General features: G+C 39.6%; 1 protein-coding gene across 7 annotated transcripts in view; it reads right to left on the reverse strand.

Moving 5' to 3' along the window:
* The window catches only part of EML4 (EMAP like 4), a 179,691-nt gene that overhangs the window by 67,577 nt on the left and 91,878 nt on the right, over positions 1-20,236 (reverse strand). For 3 of the 7 annotated variants that reach the window (XR_016229419.1, XM_008254477.5, XM_089326500.1), the window contains 4 exons: positions 7,823-7,952; positions 4,619-4,792; positions 2,636-2,764; positions 2,121-2,146 (listed from right to left, as the gene is read on the reverse strand). Coding sequence is in view for 6 of the 7 variants with exons in the window: in XM_008254477.5 (XP_008252699.1) it covers positions 2,121-2,146; positions 2,636-2,764; positions 4,619-4,792; positions 7,823-7,952 (459 nt within the window). In the remaining variant the exon portion in view is untranslated. Of the gene's footprint in view, positions 1-1,890; positions 1,924-2,120; positions 2,147-2,635; positions 2,765-4,618; positions 4,793-7,822; positions 7,953-20,236 lie in introns of all 7 variants that reach the window. The other 4 variants (XM_008254475.5, XM_089326499.1, XM_008254478.5 and 1 more) reach the window with 3 other exon arrangements.

Genomic DNA, 20,236 nt, shown 5'->3' on the forward strand with positions numbered 1-20,236 from the left:
CTATTCATTAGATACTTCCAAGGCAATTAACTGTCCAAATCCAACCTCTTATTCTTTTCATAACATTATTCTTTTCATTCATTTTTTTTTCATTCTTATTCTTTTCATTCATCTACTACTCCCTATTTCAGTAGATGCCACTAAAAAAGCTGCCCAAGCTGGTGTTCACAAATCGCTCTGTTCCTTACTACCTACATTCTTCCTATCTCCTAAACCATCTACAATCCACCTACTTCTTTCAATAGCCTCTGCCTGAATCTCAGTAAAGCCCAAACTACACTGACAGACAGAAACAAAGTGTTCTCCCTACAGGTACATTCTAATAATTAGAATATATCCACCAGACAGGACATAGCTGACTAAAGTGGCAAAAGAATAGACTCAAATTCCAGAAATAAGGCTTAATGCAAGCAACATTTGGTGTTTATTAAATTCCAGTTTCTGGGACCATCTTTTTTGAGGTTAAAAGTCTTGTAACAGAATTTAACTTATTTTTCTATGTTCTTTTTCCAGCTTTTCATTTAATTCTTCCCAGACAATGGCTAAAATCCTGTTCAGTGGTGCCTCCACAGCAAAACCTCTCCTTTTAAACATATTTATTTACTCGTTTACCCTGGATGACTTTGAGAATTGTGTCACCAACAGGAACAACTCTTACATACCGATTTTAAATTTCTTTTCCTTCCACAGAACATACCACAATGTGAGAAAAGGCAAGCAGACCTTTCTCATTTACCTGATGAGGATTTTATAAAATTTGAGCTCTTTAGCAAAACATCTAATAATAGCACCATTCTGCAATCACACTGTTTTCTGTTTTTAAAGTACTTTCATATATATTATTTCATCCAAGACAACTATCCAGGATCACTGTTGTTTGGCCTAGGTTACACGGTTACTAAGTGCAAGAGTCAGTACCAAACACTAACATGTGACTCCCATTCACTGTTTTTCACTGCCTCTATTTTTTAAAATATTTTTGTATATAATAATAACTGTCTTTGTAAATAAAATTTCACTTTTTCCTTAAAGTATCTCAACCATTAATCTATACTGCAGTATAATGGAAGAAGAAAGTAAGATCTAATTAAAGGAGAAAATGTCATAAAAATTCAGCTTAATCAATGTTTTCAATATAAGAACAAATGACTGAAAGATGATTACAAATGAAAATTTTTTGGATCCAAAGAAAGTAAAAACCACAGAAATTAAGTTAGATCTCTAACAAAAATTTTAACCATTTTGTAGCTGGTTAATAACCCAGAAAATAAAGATAACTATGACACATAGAAATGAGCCGCAGAAAGCATGCACAGAAAAGACATGCTTTCATTTAGAACAGCATGCGTCAATTAAATGTACAGGCAATCTAAGGAGAATGTAGAGCTGATGGATAAAACTTACCTACTTTGTAATTAAGTTAAATACACATTTACAGAAAGTCTGCTCTCCTTTTTTGGTCAGAACAAGCCAACAACAGCAAGTAGCCAGAAATCACAATTAATGTAAGAAAATTTTAAGAGGATATGAATTTGCTAGACTCACTGTAGTATTTTCAGTCTTAGCATCAAGAAATGAGTGATTATTTGCAATGAAGTTGGCAAGACAGAAAATTGAGTTAAAATTTATCAATCTTTTAAATGGCTTTTCTGTGTTTAACTTTTTTTAAAGAGAACTAAAGAATGTACTTCATATCTTGTTTTAATACTGTATTTTCTGTTACTTGAATCATCAGGTCTCACAGAAATCAGATGGATTTCTTAAAAAGTTGGATTCATTCAAATTACCCTATTTCCAGGAAAACCAAAAAGTATAAATAATGAAAAGCCAAATAAGAGATCCAAGAAGAAATTAACTTAGAAGGCAACCAACTGCGTAGCTTATTCTTACCTTGGCTGTTTTTTTCACGGGTTGACATTTTTGCTGGTTGAGACAAAAATGACATATCTTACAATAAAAATTGGGCATTTTCTTAAATAACTATAATAATGAATGTCTCTTTGATTACTATGAACTAATAAAGTACACCAAATGAAAATGAGTCATATTCTTATAAATTAGCAAACACTAAACTATGTAGGAAAGCAAAATTAATATTTTTAAAAGGTTTTTTAATTTACCTTGGTTGATGATGACATCTTTATGCCTAAAAAAGGGAATTCAAAGAACACATTTATTTTATATAATTTCATACGGCTGGTCATTAGAATCACCTGAAGAAATTATAACAGCTTCACTGTCTAACCTACACCTTAAATAATTTCTAGAAGGAAAATTTAAGCATCAATATTTTTTAAAGCTTCTCTAGCCTCCATTACTAATATGCACTACTTTATAAAACAAAGAACATCGTATAATATCACCTAAACAATGAAAGCATAAAAACTTAAGAAATATACTCAAATCGTATAGGACTACTGAGATTCACTATTTGAGTTAGGGGTCATTAACTGGAAGATACAGCTTTTCTTAGAATACTTAAAAGAAAAAAAAACACAGGAGGAAAGAAAACATAGACATTTTAATATGGATTCTTTTTTTAGAGATTCAAGTTAAGACATATAAGTATACAGGCAAACATGACAGTCATGGAATTAATTTTCAGATACAACAGACCAAGAACTATAATACTTACTTGTCTGTATTTTTAGTAACTTTTGATATTAATTTTGATGTTGAAGGAGTTCTCAGTAATTTATTACGATTATCATCTGAATTTTCCCATGAGTTATGTGACTTTTCAGCTGTTGGTGGTCGTTTTATACTGGAAGAAATATATAAATTTCTTAGACACAATTCGGAGCAGCAATGACATGTAACGGACACTTTAAACAAAACAAAAAAAGCAGCAATTAACATTTTCTTAAAGCTAATCCAGAAAAGAGAAAGAAGGATTAGTTGAAAGGCTCTGCCTGGATGAGTGAAGGAATTAAACAAAGCAGTTGCCAAGTCTGTTTCATAATCTTCAATATTATTCAAGATTCACAAGAACAAATATCTGATTTTAAAAAATCTCTATCTTTGATAACAGAAGAAAAAACCATTTTCTTAATCTTTAAGTAATAGTATTTTTCATAATGTGTAATTGCAAAACAAACTGTACTTTTCATTGTCATTGAATTACATGGCTCCAACTTGAATTCTTTATGTAAATACATCCCCTCATGTAAATAAATTATATATGGTAAAAGTGATGATTTCTAAATTGTGGGACAAGAAGTAAAATTCTTATTTATACCTTTAGAGACAAGTCTATTAATGATCAGAAATAAACAAGATTTGACATGAAAAGAATGTGCTATTATCAATGCTGGCTCCCTTTTATTTCTTGTAACTGAAATAAATGATTCTTTGGCTGCATTGTAATTATCCTAAAACTCATCCAGTCTTCCAGTATTTCTCACAAGAGTAAATCCAGAGAGTAACCAAGAAGGGCAAGCACATTTCCAGGAGCCCTCAAGAAGCTGAAAAAAAGATTCTGGGACAAAGAAGGTACCAAGTCAAATCTAAACCTTAGAGAACCTTAAAGAGATTGTTTATAAAAAGCCACCTTTAACCACGCACAATCCAAAGTTGGAAATATTAAAAGCTATATTCAAGAGAAACTCCACAAGAGACCAGGCAAAAGATTTACAAACCATTTACGCAGAGTAAGAATCTGCATGACACACACAAAGCATTCTGTAAATGGTAAACATGCATTAATCAAGTGAAGAGTATTTTGTTTTTCCAAATTTCCATTAGAGATTTGAGGCAAAATATTAAACTGATCAAATAGAAATATATCATAAGTCTTTTAAGAATAGTTGTCATTTATTTTACTAAAATCCTAGCCAATTCTCGGAATAGTTTAACTGTCTCCTAAGATTACCAAGCAGCAGTATGATGATAAAATGCATCTATACCTAATCATAAAGCTTGAATCAACATCTCTAAAACAGGAAATTTAATTAAGTTGGTCTCAATATTTGATTACAAGGCAGCTGTAGCAGTGAACTCCCAGCATGCAGGTTTAGAACCCCAATTTAGGCTCACACACACTGTTAGAATGTTTGTCCCTTCTCCCCTTCTCACAAATTTTAAATATTAATATTACGGACACAGAGAAAAGCCCTCAAGCAAGCCTTCAGCATAGAAAAGACCAGGTGAAATGGATTCATTTCTTTACTTAAGCAAGAACTTATCCTCCCAAGACCCAAAACTGAAACTGAGATGCAGCCACAATGAAGAGCCATTTGTTGAGAAGGGCCCTTGCAAGTTGAAGGTTGTAATGATGCCAAAATATGGTGAGGAAAACTACATATGGCCATTTTCTACCCATGGCTATAAAGTTATGCATAATTATATACAAATTAAAAACTAACTTTTTTGTTTTGGTTTTAAAAAGTAGATTATTGTTGCAGTTCTTTTATCATATTGCTTGTAACTTAAGTTCTTTTCTAGTTTTAACTAAGAAATTTTGACCTTAAATCTTTGTTCCCCAATAGCAACAAAAAACAGAAAAAAGACCCTAGGCTTTCTTTTTTGGAATCCACGGGTAGCCAACTTTTTCCCAAGTCACAGAATTTAGGTATCATTACAACCATTCCCTAGGTCTGAACTCAGGGACAGTTAAAACCTTTTGGTGGGAGTAGAATTCTTGCTTTCTGGAGTTTGTCTGTGTATTTGGAGAGGCTGTGAAGAGGGCTGGGGAGAAGGTGATGCTCGAATTTGTGGACTTTGATCATTAGAATGAGATTCCTCTTTTTTTTCTCTCTGTCCTTGTGGTTTTTCTTTCTTTTTTTCTGTACCACTGTAAAATAAAGTATAACATGGAACAACACATATTTAACAAATAAAAGAAAAAAAATATCAAACAACAGCAAAGTGGTTATTATATAATTCAAAACTCTAAATCATACCGCTAAACAATTTACATTGCTTCATTCAGTAAGGAGAAGTATTTCTTTGAAAACTCTGGATGCTATTAAAATCTTTGGTCATGAACTTATAAAGTTGCCAAGGTAATATATCATTTGAAGAATGCTCCTTTGGATGGAAATGACCTTACTCTAATGAATTTCTGACACTTTGGCAGATTAGGGGGAAACAGTACAAGGTCTCTTAACTGACCTCAAATTACCCAAATCAAGGATCAGTTACACTTTCCATTACCTGTGTGAAACATATTGATGCCCAACACATGCAAATTAGGTTGTTTTCTAACTCCTATGTATGCTTATGCTCCTGTCAATTGAGTTTTAAACTTTCAATGGTTTATGTTTTTCCCCCAAACCTGTGTATGCCAGTGGTAGAAAAAATTTACTAAGTTATTTAAACACAAAGAAAATCGACAAAATACAAACAGAAAGGAGAATTGAAGTTTGAGGCAAACTAAGTTGAATGCTCTGGAAAGACTATAAAAATTAGGTACTAAAAAATGCTGTTACATTTTGTGTGGTGAGACAAATTTTCAAAAAAAAAGAGATGAGTCTCAACATATTTTATCAGTTTTAAGTTTCTTACAGAGTCTTCAAAAAAGGTGAAACTAAAAAAGTATAAAAAGTTACTTATAGGTATATTTTATGCAAGCTACTCAACAGGAATTTGATCAGAGACATCCTTAGGAAAGAGAGGCTTGAGTTCCCACGAAAAATTTACAAATGAATATACATGAATGTACTTTAAGTTATAATGCTTAAGATGTACACAATTTTCTGATTCTGTATTCTGACTCTTGACTAATGAACCGCCTGCAATTCCCAAATCACACTGGGTAAATACAGACCGTACATTCTTGACTATAGTATAAAACAGATGAATAAAAACTTGAATTCTAATGTTTTAAAAATAGAAAAATACCAACCATATAGTTCTTAATCAAAGGACATTTTGTAACTTGAGTGTAAAGTGGATCATCTGGGCCAGCACTGTGGCATAACAGGTAAACCAGCTGCCTGTGACATGGGCATCCCATATGGGTGCCAGTTTTAGTCTTAGAAGCTCCATTTCTAATCCAGCTCCCTGCTAACAGCCTGGGAAAAGTAGCAGAAGATGGCCCAAGTGTTTGGGCCCCTGCCCCCTGTAAGAGACCTGGAAGGGCTCCTGGCTTTGGATCAGCCCAACTCCAAATGTCGCAGGCATTTGGGGAGTAAACCAGTGGGATCTCTGTATGTCTCTGTCTCTCTAACTCTGCCTTTCAAATAAAATAAAAAAATCTTAAAAAAAAAAAAGTATGTGCTAAGAAACACAATTTGATGTCAAAAATACCAGATTAACTTTGAAATTAAAAAAACAATGAACGAGGGCCGGTGCCGCGGCTCACTAGGCTAATCCTCCGCCTTGCGGCGCCGGCACACTGGGTTCTAGTCCCGGTCAGGGCGCCGGATTCTGTCCCAGTTGCCCCTCTTCCAGGCCAGCTCTCTGCTGTGGCCAGGGAGTGCAGCGGAGGATGGCCCAAGTGCTTGGGCTCTGCACCCCACGGGAGACCAGGATAAGTACCTGGCTCCTGCCATCGGGATCAGCGCGGTGCGCCGGCCACAGCGGGCTGGCCACGGTGGCCATTGTAGGGTGAACCAACGGCAAAGGAAGACCTTTCTCTCTGTCTCACTGTCCACTCTGCCTGTCAAAAAACAAAAAAACAAAACAAAACAAAAAAGGCAGTTTTCCTTCTGAGTAATTTTGAAGCAAATACAGAGCCCCTTAATCGTAAAGTAACAAACTATGCTAGTCTTAGACAGATAAGTAACTACTGTACATAATAAGAATTACTACATAGTACTAAGAATTATATCAAACATTATATAACAAAAGTAGGCTGGATTATTGAATACAACATGGAAATTTACTAAAAATTTTAAAAACCCTTTCCACCATGAGCCTGTTTTCTTATGATTTGTCTTTTCTCCTTAAAGTGTAATACAGCTAATAAATTCTGGCATTCTTTGAAGCGGAAAGTCTAAATTCTGTAATAATGACTTCAAAGACTGAATTCTAGAAGGAATCCATAAAAAGATTAAAGATCTTGTCACTTCCTCACCATTCCTATAGCCACATGTTTGATTACACATCTGTAATTCTCCACTATGAATAAATCAGTCACTAGCATTATTTTATTGAGGTAAGCATTTACCAGTAGTACATTGTTACACATTATTCTATTACTTAAGGTTTCTCCTCACTCATTCTTTGAAGAAAACAGTTGTAAAATTAGGTAGTTGATCTCCTATGGTTTCTCCAAATTCTTTATGGAATAATTTGCTAGAAATTTCAAAAAAGGAGGAAAATTCTGTAAGCAATTTTATTGGAACAAGAAACTACTGAAACTTATACTGCAGTAAATCCACAGCCCTCTTGCCCATCATTCCCTAATAAACATAGGTGCATGTGCACACACACAGAGTACTGGATTTTGAATTAAGCCTTCATTTTACGATTATGGCTAAAGAACCAAAGTTACAGCATTTAACCTCACTGATGTAGACACATGTCAAATATTTTATTTTCTTTTTAAAAATGCTGTGTCAAGTATGTTACTTAAAATGGAGATGTCATTTATATAATTTCATTAAATCTAGTGAAACTTATCAATAAATGCTAGCTAAAAAGAATTTAAAAAGAAATAAAATCACTGTTTCTTTATAAAAGACCAAAAGCTTCCTCACCTCACTTATTGTGAATGTGAACTAAATGAGTTCAGGCTTGATGTCTCACAGTTAAAGAATTCAAAGAACATGCTTATTACTTCAACTCCACATTTCACATTCTTTTAAAAAATAGATTGATTATTCACATTGAGACAATTCTGCAAAGTTAGCCTTATATCTTCTTTAGAAATGGGTACCTTTTAGCAGCAGATGAAAGTGTTTCTTTTCTTGCAATTGAGACAGAGCTTGAGTGACCTGGTTTTCTGTTTGCACCACTTCCATTGGTTATACAGGACATGGAAATCGCTTCCCGAAGGCCTGGCTGGCCTAAAGAAAGTTAAAAAAAATTATACCAAACCTCTAAATATTCCTTATAGATAAGAAAAAAGCAGACTGCCTCCCTCTCCAGGTAAGCAACATTGGTAAGCAGCATTGGATGCTACTGATTTAAGATTTAATCATATCAAAACACAGCAGCAGAAAAGCGACGCTGCCAAAATGCATCTAGGTTCATTCTGTTAGCTAATGGTTTGCTCCCCACACAAAGCAGCTTTTAAGTATATTACTCAAAGTCGTACCTTAAGTAAGTCATAATTCTCCACATCATTAATCTTCAGAAATAGCGCTTTTTTTTTTTTTAAGATTTATTTATTTGTTTGAAAGTCAATTACACAAAGGGAGAAGGAGAGGCACAGAGAGAGGCACAGAGAGAGAGAGAGAGAGAGAGAGAGAGAGAGACAGAGAGAGACAGAGAGAAAGAGAGAGGTCTTCCATCCACTGGTTCACTCACTCCCCAACTGGTCGCAAAGCTGGAGCTGCGCCGATACAAAATGAGGAGCCAGGAGCCTCTTCCGGGTCTCCCACGTGGGTGCAGGGGCCCAAGCATGTGAGCCATCTTGCACTGCTTTCCCAGGCCACAGCAGAGAGCTGGATCAGAACTGGAGTAGCTGGGACTCGAACCGGTGCCCATATGGGATGCGGGCACTTCAGCCAGTGACTTTACCTGCTACGCCACAGCACCGATCCTAATAGCTCAGGTTTTGTTGAAATTGTGAATTTTAAATCATTTTTTAAAAAGATTTATTTATTTATTTATTTAAAAGTCAAAGTTGCACAGAGATTGAAGGAGAGGCAGAGAGAGAGAGAGAGAGAGAGAGGGAGGGAGGGAGGGAGGTCGGTCTTCCATCCGCTGGTTTACTCCCAAATTGGTTGCAATGGACAGAGCTGTGCCAATCGGAAGCCAGGAGCCAAGAGCTTCTTCCGGGTCTCCCATGCGGGTGCCAAATGCCAAAGCATTTGGGCCATCTTCTACTGCTTTCCCAGGGCATAGCAGAGAGCTGGATCAGAAGTGGATCAGCCGGGACTTGAACTGGTGCCCATATGGGATGCCGGCACTGCAGGCAGTGGCTTTACCCACTATGCCACAGTGCCAGCCCCGAATTTTAAATCTCAAAGCAAAATGCTAAATCCTAGCGTGTTACTGCAAATAAATACAGCATATAATGTAAAATAGCCTCTACTTTCTTAACTTACACAGAAGGAACGGGATAAATGTGTGATGGGTATGATCAGGAAGATTCAAGGTCACAAGATAAAATCATCAGATCTACTGGGGTGGGAGAGGAGGCGTGTAGATTAGGATTTGATAGGCACTAATTATTTGCAGGTAAACTGCATACAATATACTCTGCTATTCAAGTCATAAAGCAGTTGCTTCTTCTGATATTTCTCCTACATCCCCAATTCTTTGGGTTCCTTTTTCTCTGTGACTCTGACTCTATACCCATTTTCCACTCTGCCTTTGCAAAGGAGTTGGTGTGTGGTGCAGAAAGTTAACATGCACTTGCAACACCAGCACCTCATATTAGAACACTGGTTCAAGTCCTGGTTCTTCTCCTTCCCATCCAGCTTCCGCTAATGTGCCTGGAAAGGCAGCAGAAGATGGCCCAAGTATATGGGAGACCATGATAGAGTTCCTGCCCCTCACTTCAGCCTGGCCCAGACCTGGCTGGTGTGGCTATTTGGGGAGTAAACCAATGAATGGAAGATATATTCACTCTTTCTGCCTTTCAAATAAATAAATAATTTTATAAAGCAAATAATAAAGATCAATTTCAGGAAATAATTTGAGTCCTTTAAAGGATGGGCAAAATTTTCATCAGGAAAAGGGCAAAGACAGCATATGGAGGAAGAACTCTGGTTGAAACTCAATCTTTTATTTATTTCAAATTTCCTATCACAAGTTCCATAGCTCCAACTGTACGCCTCTTCCACATACTTCACTTTCAAGATCCTTGCCATCTTTTTCAATCTGTCAGTTATTTGGGTTCATTTATTTTGAGAAGACTGAATACTACATGTGCTCCATCTAATTTTACCTGTACATTTCTTTTCTCTTGTCTTACAGAAGGTCAACCCTTAGTCCTTTCAACTCCTGAACATTAATTTTTTAAAGATATATTTTAAGAGGAAATGACATAGAAGCACTTGACTCTCATAGAAAAATGGTTCTCTGTGATAACTGCTGTGCACTCTGATGCAGTGTATACCAATATATTCCCACACACAAGAGCAACTTCAAAGGCTCTGAGGTATCCAGTCCTACCTGGAGCAGACATGTAGCACAGCAGTTCGGCTACCACCTGGGAACACCACATCCAGTTTTCCAAGTGCCTGGTTTGAGCCCCAGCTACTGTGCTTCTGATTCAGCTTCCTACTAATATGTACCCTGGGAGGCAGCAGATGATGGTTCAAGTATTTGGATCTTTGCCATGTATGTTGGGGGAGCCAGAATGAGTTCTAGAGTCCTGGTTTCAGCCTGGCCCCACCCCAGCTACTGCAGGCATTTAGGGAGTGAAACACTGCATGGAAGATCTGTCTCCATGTGTCTCTCTGCTTTTCAAATAAAATGAAAATAATTATGTATATATAAAATTTTAAATTATGGGCCCTTCCAAGAAAATTTACAGTTTTCCATCCTGACAAATATAATATACTTATCAACAATATTTATAGCGAACCCATGACAATCCCTGATGTTTCTCTAATGTTATTTGGGGTAGGAGCCAAAAGATAATCAATATCTGTGTTTTTGTACTTCAAATCTACATGTTAGGAACATCCCTTTTAAAGAATTGACCTCTACATTTCAACTTTGCCTCTGGTTCTTTTATTTCTCGAGTGGCAATCATAATGCTTATTATCCGGTTTACCAGAAGTTTCTTTGTTTAAATAACTGATTACAACCTCCAGAAAAATTTGACATTTTTACTTCTACATCATTGTATACTAACAGCTTGACTTCACATAATGCCACTAGGCTGTATTCTCAAATTACATTCATTTGGTCACCCAAGAGGTCTTAATGGATTTCCCAGGCACCAGTTGTGGCATAATTTGTCTTCCTAGCAGTTAAAACTGCCAAACTATTCCCTAGGCCTCCGTTTTTGCTCCAGAATACAGATTTTTTTTTTCCTTCTGGCAAGGATTCAGTGGCCACTGGTGCGTATATTATGAACACATGGCGTCAAAAGGAAAGAATTCTGACAAAGAAGGTATATGAGAAATTTAGATGACAAGCTATTTTAAAAACTATCGGGGAAATTTGCTACCTCAGTTAAGTGTCTGGCATAAAATAATCAAGGGAAGAATAGGGCTTAGCTTTTAATATTGCTGGCACACTGGAGAAGATAAGCTAAAAGAAAAAAACCCTATTTACTGAAATGATTAGGTAGGTGTGTTTCTGATTGTGGCATTTATTGAATGGCATTACGACCGTGAAGTGACAGCCGAATTTCAGTAAAGCATCAGCACACACATCATTAATATTTGGTGTTAACCATACATGAAGCCAAGTCATGTCTGCTATATCATCACTGTCTAGCAAAGCTATAATACTTGTCTTAAGCAACAGGGAAGTTAACCTATCTCTTCAATCACAGCTTCATAAAAGGATTCTACCCTATTTACCCATACAGGGTTTAATATGACCTCACAAGAAAAACCCTCTAGAAAATTCAAATACCTTATGAAGAGGATAGTGTGCACTGTTGTATTACAAATTTATGTGAAAGTGAATACCTATAAATTCTAATTACTGTGGGCTAAAATTTGTCCACAGAATCGAAAATGGCTTTACTTTTTAATTATAGGGGTTTTAAAAAAAAGCAAAAATCCCTATAAAATAATTTCATAAAAGTGGGAAATTAGCTTAGTGATTAAAATGCCAATTTTGGTGCCTATCTACCATGTCTAAGAGTGCCTGGGTTCAAAGCATGGATCCAGCACGTGATGCTTGTTTTCCAGGAGGCACAGGTAATAGCTCAAGTAACTGGGCTCCTGTTACTCACATGGGAGACCTGTATTGAGTTCCTGATTTTGGGCTTTGGCTTGGCCCTGGCCGCTGCAGGCATCTGGGGAATAAACCAGCAGATGGGAGCACTTTCTCTGTCCCTCTGCCTCTCAAATAATAACTTTTTAAAAATACTAAATAATTTGGAAAAAATATATTATTTTAAAATTTTTCTTAGAAAGTTTATTCTATATTTCCATGCCACTAACATGTTAATCCTATTTGATGTCAAAAATCATAGCTGACTCTGTACAGTGATCTGCCATCAAGGAGACCCAACAGGCCAGTCCACTGCATTGGTTTTCAACGAGGAAAGCCTGGGCTTCAGCAGAAGTCAGCTTATGAAGAGCCCTGACAGCTCTGCCAGCCAAGAGTTGGATCACTGGAAAAGGAACTGCCCTGGAGTCGAAGGACGCCCAGGTCAGAGCCACAGATCTTGCTGGCTCTAAGCTGAAAAACCCTTCACTTGGCCCAGCTTCCAAAGTGACCACCAACGCTGAGAGGATGCCCAAGTAGGTCAGAAACATTGCTGGCAGAACTGTAAATTTCCTGTTAGAATTGCCACCTGGCTTTACCTAGCCAGCTCTCCTCCCAGGCCAGCTAGGTAATGGAAGTCAACAGGGTGCCTTCCCCAAGGAGGTTCACACCTCCCTTAGGATGTACCCCATGTGAAGAGATAGATAGGCCTGGGCCTCATAACTAACAAGGCCTTAAAACCCACCAGATTATTATCAATCCCCTTCTGTCAGTTTCTATTTGTCTCTCAATCAGAAAACTTAGTCGTGGCTTAGATAGCACCTATCTTAGGTCCTCTAGTAATGACTCTGTCCTTTGTTCTAGACCCTGTCTAGTCTATCTGGGGCCTTCATTCCTTTATAATCATAACCTCTCTATTCTTGTCTTTTATACTACAGTGTCTGTTTAAGTGTTTACAGGAGGTGATAATAAAACTGAACCAAGGCCTTCAGCAACCAGGCGGTCAACCAAATGCTGCTACAGGGACATACTCGGCTCCTCTCCCAGGAGACAGTGGCTTGAGACATTGCCCCATGCCAGCGAAGGGTACTTCGTTGCCCCATGTCAGCAGGAAGTAGCTCTAAAGACAGATCATTGTCCCTCCACCCTTCCTGGACTCTTGGAACTAATGTAATCACATACAACTGCTTTATAAAAAACAAAAGGGGGGAATGTTAGTAAAATGGCATAGTCTTATCAATGGAGTGATCTACACCCTGACACCATCCTAGGCTCTAGCCCCGCCACCATTGCTGGAAGCCAGGTAGCCACTTGGCCCAACCACAAGTGTCAGTCCTACCCCCACCCTAATGGGATTCGCTGTTCCTACTTCCCTGCCCGTCCCATGGCAAAGCTTTAAAAGGACCTGTTCCTGAACATGTGGCTCTCTCTCTTCCTCTCCGTCTCCTGACATCTGTCTCTGTCTCTCTCTCTCTTATGATCTCCTTCTCCCTCTTTTCCTTCTTCACCCCTTTCCTCCATTCTGTCAGGTTTCCCCCAATAAACTCTTTCCCTTAAAAAAAATAGCTGATCTATTTTGGACTACATGCAAATACCAACTTTTTTTTTTGGACACAATTTTATTTTTTTATTATTATTTTTTAAAGATTTACTTATTTATTTGAAAGGCAGAGCAACAGAGAGAGAGAGAGATAAGGAGATGAATAGAGAAAGAGATTTCTATCCACTGGTTTACTCTCCAAATGGCCCCAACAGCCGGGGCTAGGCTGGGCTGATGCAAATACATGCAAATACCAACGTTAAAGAGTCAATATTTCGAGCCGGTGCCACGGCTCACTAGGCTAATCCTCCGCCTTGCGGCGCCGGCACACTGGGTTCCAGTCCCAGTCGGGGCGCCGGATTCTGTCCCGGTTGCCCCTCTTCCAGGCCAGCTCTCTGCTGTGACCAGGGAGTGCAGTGGAGGATGGCCCAAGTCCTTGGGCCCTGCACCCCATGGGAGACCAGGAGAAGCACCTGGCTCCTGCCTCTGGATCAGCGCGGTGCGCCGGCCACGGCGGCCATTGGAGTGTGAACCAACGGCAAAAGGAAGACCTTTCTCTGTCTCTCTGTCACTGTCCACTCTGCCTGTCAAAAAAAAAAAAAAAGTCAATATTTCTTCCAATTACCTTATGTAGTATACTGTGAATTCTCAGAAAAAGCTGTTGCCGTTAACAAAATTATGAAGCTCTATCTATTTCTCTTGAGGTTTTAGTATCAATACTGGAAAACATAATTGGTCAGGCCAATTTTTCAACTACAGGGAAACTATCTGTAACAATGAATTGTGCTCATCTAATAATACAATTATTTTCCTAAATTATTTACAATTAATACCCTCATCAATACATTTTATAGTTAGCTTGTGTCCATGGCAACAAAATAACTCACAGCATAATCACTAGTAGACTCCATTTCCAAATGAAAACACATTACTATGTTTGAAGAATAGCAATTGAGGGGTCAGGTGCTGCGATATAGTAGGTTAAGCTTCCACCTGCAGTTCTGGCATCCCATATGGGCATTGGTTAGTATCCTGGCTGCTTCACTTCCTCTCCAGTTCTCTGCTATGGCCTGGGAAGCACTGGAAGATGGCCCAAGTGCTTGGACCCCTGCACCCAAGTAGGAGACCCGGAAGAAGCTCCTGGCTCCTGGCTTTAGATCGACCCAGCTCTGGCAGCTGCAGCCATTTGAGGGGTAAACCAACAGATGGAAGACCTTTCTGTCTCTCCCTCTCTCTGTAACTCAAATAAATCTTTAAGAAAATAAAAATAGAAAAAATAAAAAAGAATAGTAATTGAAGCAAACGTAGGAATTACGGTTTTATAATCAACTACAAGAAACTTAGTATCTTTCTAACTAATAAGGTAACTAATAAGAATTAAGAGTTATTGGAGCTGGTGTTGTGGCATAGCAGATTAGGCCACCACCTGTGGCGCTGGCATCCCATATGGCACTGGTTGGAGTACTGGCTGCCCCACTTCCGATCCAACTCCCTGCTGGTGTGCCTAGAAAAGCAGTGGATGATGGCCCAAGTGGCTGGGCCTGACAATCACGTGGGAGACACAAAGAAAGCTTTTGGCTCTGAACTGGCTCAGCTCTGCCTATTGCGGCCATTTGGGGAATTAACTAGTGGATGGAAGCTATCTCTCTTCTCTCCAGTCTCTCTCTCTCTCTCTCTCTCTAACTCTGCCTTTCAAATAAATAAAAAAAAAATTCTTATAAAAAAAAAAAAAAAGAGTTGGCTCACGTGAAAAGAGAAGGTTCCAATGTAGCAGCTACAGATCACTGCATGGCTCCAGAAGTAGGTAATTCTCTACTTCAAGGGCACTAATAAAAGTGATTCTGGGCCGGTGCCACGGCTCACTAGGCTAATCCTCCACCTTGCGGCGCCGGCACACCGGGTTCTAGTCCCAGTTGGGGCACCGGATTCTGTCCCGGTTGCCCCTCTTCCAGGCCAGCTCTCTGCTATGGCCAGGGAGTGCAGTGGAGGATGGCCCAGGTGCTTGGGCCCTGCACCCCATGGGAGACCAGGAAAAGCACCTGGCTCCTGGCTCCTGCCATCGGATCAGCGCGGTGTGCCGGCCGCAGCGCGCCGGCCGCGGCGGCCATTGGAGGGTGAACCAACGGCAAAGGAAGACCTTTCTCTCTGTCTCTCTCTCTCGCTGTCCACTCTGCCTGTCAAAAAATAAATAAATAAATAAATAAAAATAAAAAAAATAAATAAATAAAAATAAATTAAAAAAAAAAAGTGATTCTGGGGGCTAGCGCTGTGATGCATGGGTTAAGCCTCCACCTGCCATATCTGAGAGCTGGCTCAAGTCCTGGCTGTTCCATTTCTTATCCAGCTCCCTACTAAAGCACCTGAAAAAGCAGCAAATGATGGCCCAAGTGCTTGGACCCCTGTCACTTGCACAGGAAATCAGGATGGATTTCCTGGCTCTTGGCTTCAGCCTGGACCAGCCCTGCCATTAAGGCCATTAAGGGAGTGAACCAGTAGACGAAGATTCTGTCTCTCCTTCTGTCAGTCTACCTTTCAAATAAAATAAATTAACTAATTTAAATAAAAACTGATCTTAAACTCACTTTAGAGACAAAGAAATCATGAGCGAGGAAAACTAGGAAAGGAATAACTTTTTGAAATTTACAAAAACTAAGATTCTGGGGGATAGGAGCTACAGCTATTTAACTATATTTCTATCTCATGTCACTGCGTATGAGACAGATGTCCAGTGACTGATGTTATAATTCAAAACACTGAGTTATCTGAAATTTTTTAAAAAGCAGGCCTTAAATTTCCCTTAAATGTTTCAGAATTTTCTTTACTGAAGTATCTTTGTAAATTTAAAATGAGAGGAAAGCATCCTTTAAATTTTTCTGCACTAAGATTAGAAATTACCATTGTTTTAGCACAATGAGATTTTTTATTGATTAATAATATAAGCCATTTAAAATAAACTTTTAAGAATGTTGTGTTTAGCAATCACTCATCATTTTCTATCACAGAGCTTAAAATACTTAAAGACTAGAAGCAGAGGGTACACCCATCAATATCAATAGGAAACTTCTCTCTTCGTGCAAAGTTTACTTTCCCTACAAAGCCCATATACATCAACTGGACTCCAAAATTCTCTTATAAAACTCCATTCATAACCAAATACAGGGACTGGCACTGTGGCATAGCTGGTAAAGCCGCCACCTGCAGAGCCAGCATCCCATATGAGCACCGGTTCAAGACCTGGCTGCTCTACTTCCGATCCAGCTCTCTGCTATGGCCTGGGAACATACTAGAAGATGGCCCAAGTCCTTGGGCCCCTGTACTCATGTGGGAGACCTGGAAGAAGCTCCTGGCTCCTGGCTCCTGGCTTCGGATTGGCCCAGTTCCAACCGTTATGGCCATTTGGGGAGTGAACCAGTAGATGGAAGATATCTCTCTCTCTAACTCTGCACCTCTCTGTAACTCTGCCTTTCAAATAAATAAATAAATCTTTTAAAAAAAATAGATTTTCTGTCTTGACTTAGGCAGTCCTTAAAGTTGATTATCAAAAAAGTTTTAAGGGCAGCACCGCAGCCAATCCTCTGCCTGCGGCACCGGCACCCCAGGTTCTAGTCCCGGTTGCTCCTCTTCCAGTCCAGCTCTCTGCTGTGACCTAGGAAGGCAGTGGAGGATGGCCCAAGTGCTGGGGCCCTGCACCAGCATGGGAGACCAGGAAGAAACACCTGGCTCCTGGATTTGGATCAGCGCAGCACGCCGGCCGCAGCAGCCATTTGGGGGGTGAACCAATGGAAAGGAAGACCTTTCTTTCTCTCTCTCTCTGTCTAACTCTGCCTGTCCAAAAAAAAAAAAAAACAAAAAACAAAACAAAAAAACAACTTTTTTTTTTTTTTTTTTTTTTTTTTTGACAGGCAGAGTGGACAGTGAGAGAGAGAGACAGAGAAAGGTCTTCCTTTGCCGTTGGTTCACCCTCCAATGGCCGCCGCTGCAGCCGGCGCACCGCGCTGATCCAATGGCAGGAGCCAGGAGCCAGGTGCTTTTCCTGGTCTCCCATGGGGTGCAGGGCCCAAGCACCTGGGCCATCCTCCACTGCACTCCCTGGCCATAGCAGAGAGCTGGCCTGGAAGAGGGGCAACCGGGACAGAATCCGGCGCCCCAACCGGGACTAGAACCCGGTGTGCCGGCGCCGCAAGGTGGAGGATTAGCCTATTGAGCCACGGCGCCGGCCCAACAACAACTTTTAAAATCACAATGTAACATTATTATACAAGGTTCTATCAAATTTCTTGCCGTACTCTTAACTTTCTATCTTTTGTTACTGTCAAATTTACTAACACCAGCAGAAAAAGGTCAATCTTGCCTTCTAGGCCCAGGTGTGGGAGGCAAAAGAATAGGAACCACAGTATAGGGAATAATAATATCCCCCAGTCCCTCCCAAAATTTCCTATCCCCGTACCCTCAAAGCAACTCAGCACTTCTTCATTTATCCACAGTCTTTTCTTATCAAGATTGATTTATTTATTTGAAAGGTAGGTAGAAGGAGGGGGGAAAGGGGAGTAGGGCAGGAGAGGGAAAGGGAGATGGGGAGAGAGATGGAGAGAGCATGAAAGCAACCTTCCATCCACTGTTCACTCCTCCAGCGGCCAGCCAGCGGCCAGCCAGGGCCATTCCAGACTGAAGCCAGGAGGCCATAGCACCCAGTATGGTGCCAGGCAGCAAGTGCTGCCTAGTAACCAGACCTTTAAAAAAAGTATTTATTTGAAATACAGAACAAGAGAGAGAAAGGGAAAGAGATATTTTCTATCTGCTGGTTCACTCCCCAAATGGCCACAATGCCAGGGCAGGGCCAAGCCAAGGACAGGAGACTGGAATGCTATCCTGGTCTTTACAATGGGTGGCAGAGGCCCAAGTACTTGAGCCATCTTCTGCTGCTTTCCCAGGCACATTAGCAGGGAGCTGGATGGGAAATGGAACCACAAGGAATCAACCCAGTGCTCTGATATGGGATGCTAGTGTTGCAGGCAGCATCTTGGTTTACTGTGCCAGAATGCTGGCTCATATGGTCTTTTCTAACCATTCCACATATTTATTCCTTTTTCTCTACCACTCAGTGATGTAGTATGGATAGATAGGCAGCTAGATATCTGAGTGAGTTGGAATCCTCACAACTCTGCAGGTTATCTCTGTACCTGTCAATCAAAATGCCCCCCTTTCCAGGAGGCACCTGTTTCATCCAGGACCAAGAGGAGGAAGAAGCAATGAGGAAAAATAAGATCCACGTGAAGTTTATGGAGGTGTCATAAACTTGCCAGATGGTGTCATGCAAGCTAAAACATGATATGCTCGTAAAAGAGACTAGAAACAGGGCACTCTTTTTGCTGCAGACCAGAGCTAGAGGTGCTACTTCAGTTTCCTCTCTTCCTACACCATCCCCACTCTTTTTGGCAATCCTCTGACCCATTTAGGACAAGTATTTCTCCCTGTGGGTGGCCCACACTCACAGGAGAAATGTATGGTCTCTCTCTCTCACAGTTAAATAAGTCCTCTTCCTATTTGTGCATCCATGTAAATGTCTTCACAGAGGATTTTTATCTCTGTGAGACAAGAACCAGGAAAATATGTTTACGTCCACATCACCAGGACCTGTCTTAGCACTCTTACAGGGTTATCATCACTGTCACCCAAGGAGGCAGTGATAAGAACTGAAACATTCAGCCCTAACAACTGAGCATATCAACTTCTACTCAGCTTCTTCTCTTTCAGAATTCTCTCAGAAACAGCAGTCCTTTTTCTATGGTCCAGATCTAGCTGTTGCAAGCATGTGGAAAGTGAACCAGTGGACTGATGATCTCTCCCTCTAAATCTCTCTCTCACTCTTTCCCTGCCATTCTGCCTTTCAAATAAAATAAATAAACTTAAAAATGTTTTTTTTTTTTTTTTTTTTAATCTAAGATCCTTTCTGAAACTCCCGGGAAACTTGTCTCATCAATTACCACAACACCGCTTTCCATGTTGTTATTTCTATTGAGCTTTTTTTTTTTTTTTGGATAGATTTATTTATTTATTTGAAAGGCAGGGCCAGGGTGACAGACAGGGAGAGTTAGAGATCTTCCATGAGTTGGTTCAACCCCTAAATGCCTACAATAGCCAGGGTTGGGCCAGTCTGAAGCCATGCGTAGGAGGGGTCCAAGTACTTGGGCAATCCTCTATTGCCTTCTCAGGTACATTAGCAGGGAGCTGGACTGAAGGCAAAGAAGCTGGGAATTGAACCAGTACTTTGATATGGGATGCTAGAACACACCATACCACAACATCAGCTGCACTCTGTTGTCTTTTTATTTTTAATAATGCATCTTTGTCTTGAAGTCTAAAGTGTGTTTATATTTAAAAAAAAAAAAAGGCTTTCAATTTAGCATTCTCTTCTAATTGTTATCATCTTCCCCATTCAGATGAATTTTTTGAAAAAGTGGCTATATTGGTCTTCTCAATTCTCAATTCTTGCTTCTTAAAACATTGAGTATAATTTCTAATCATATTATTTTATTATAAATCCTTTTGGAGAAGTTTGCAACATTCACATAAATACCAAACCAATGGTCACTCCTCATTCTTTTTAACTTTTCTGTAGCAGCTGGCAACACAATCACTTATTTGCTACGATGAAGTGCTGGCGCTCCCATGGAACTATCCTGGGCCTTCCTCTCATTTGACATCATCTTTCAATGGCTTCAACTGTCATCCACAGGCTAAACA

Source organism: Oryctolagus cuniculus, chromosome 2 (genome assembly GCF_051225735.1).
Source record: "Oryctolagus cuniculus isolate XC-2025 breed Fujian yellow rabbit chromosome 2, ASM5122573v1, whole genome shotgun sequence".
Lineage (NCBI taxonomy): Eukaryota > Metazoa > Chordata > Mammalia > Lagomorpha > Leporidae > Oryctolagus > Oryctolagus cuniculus.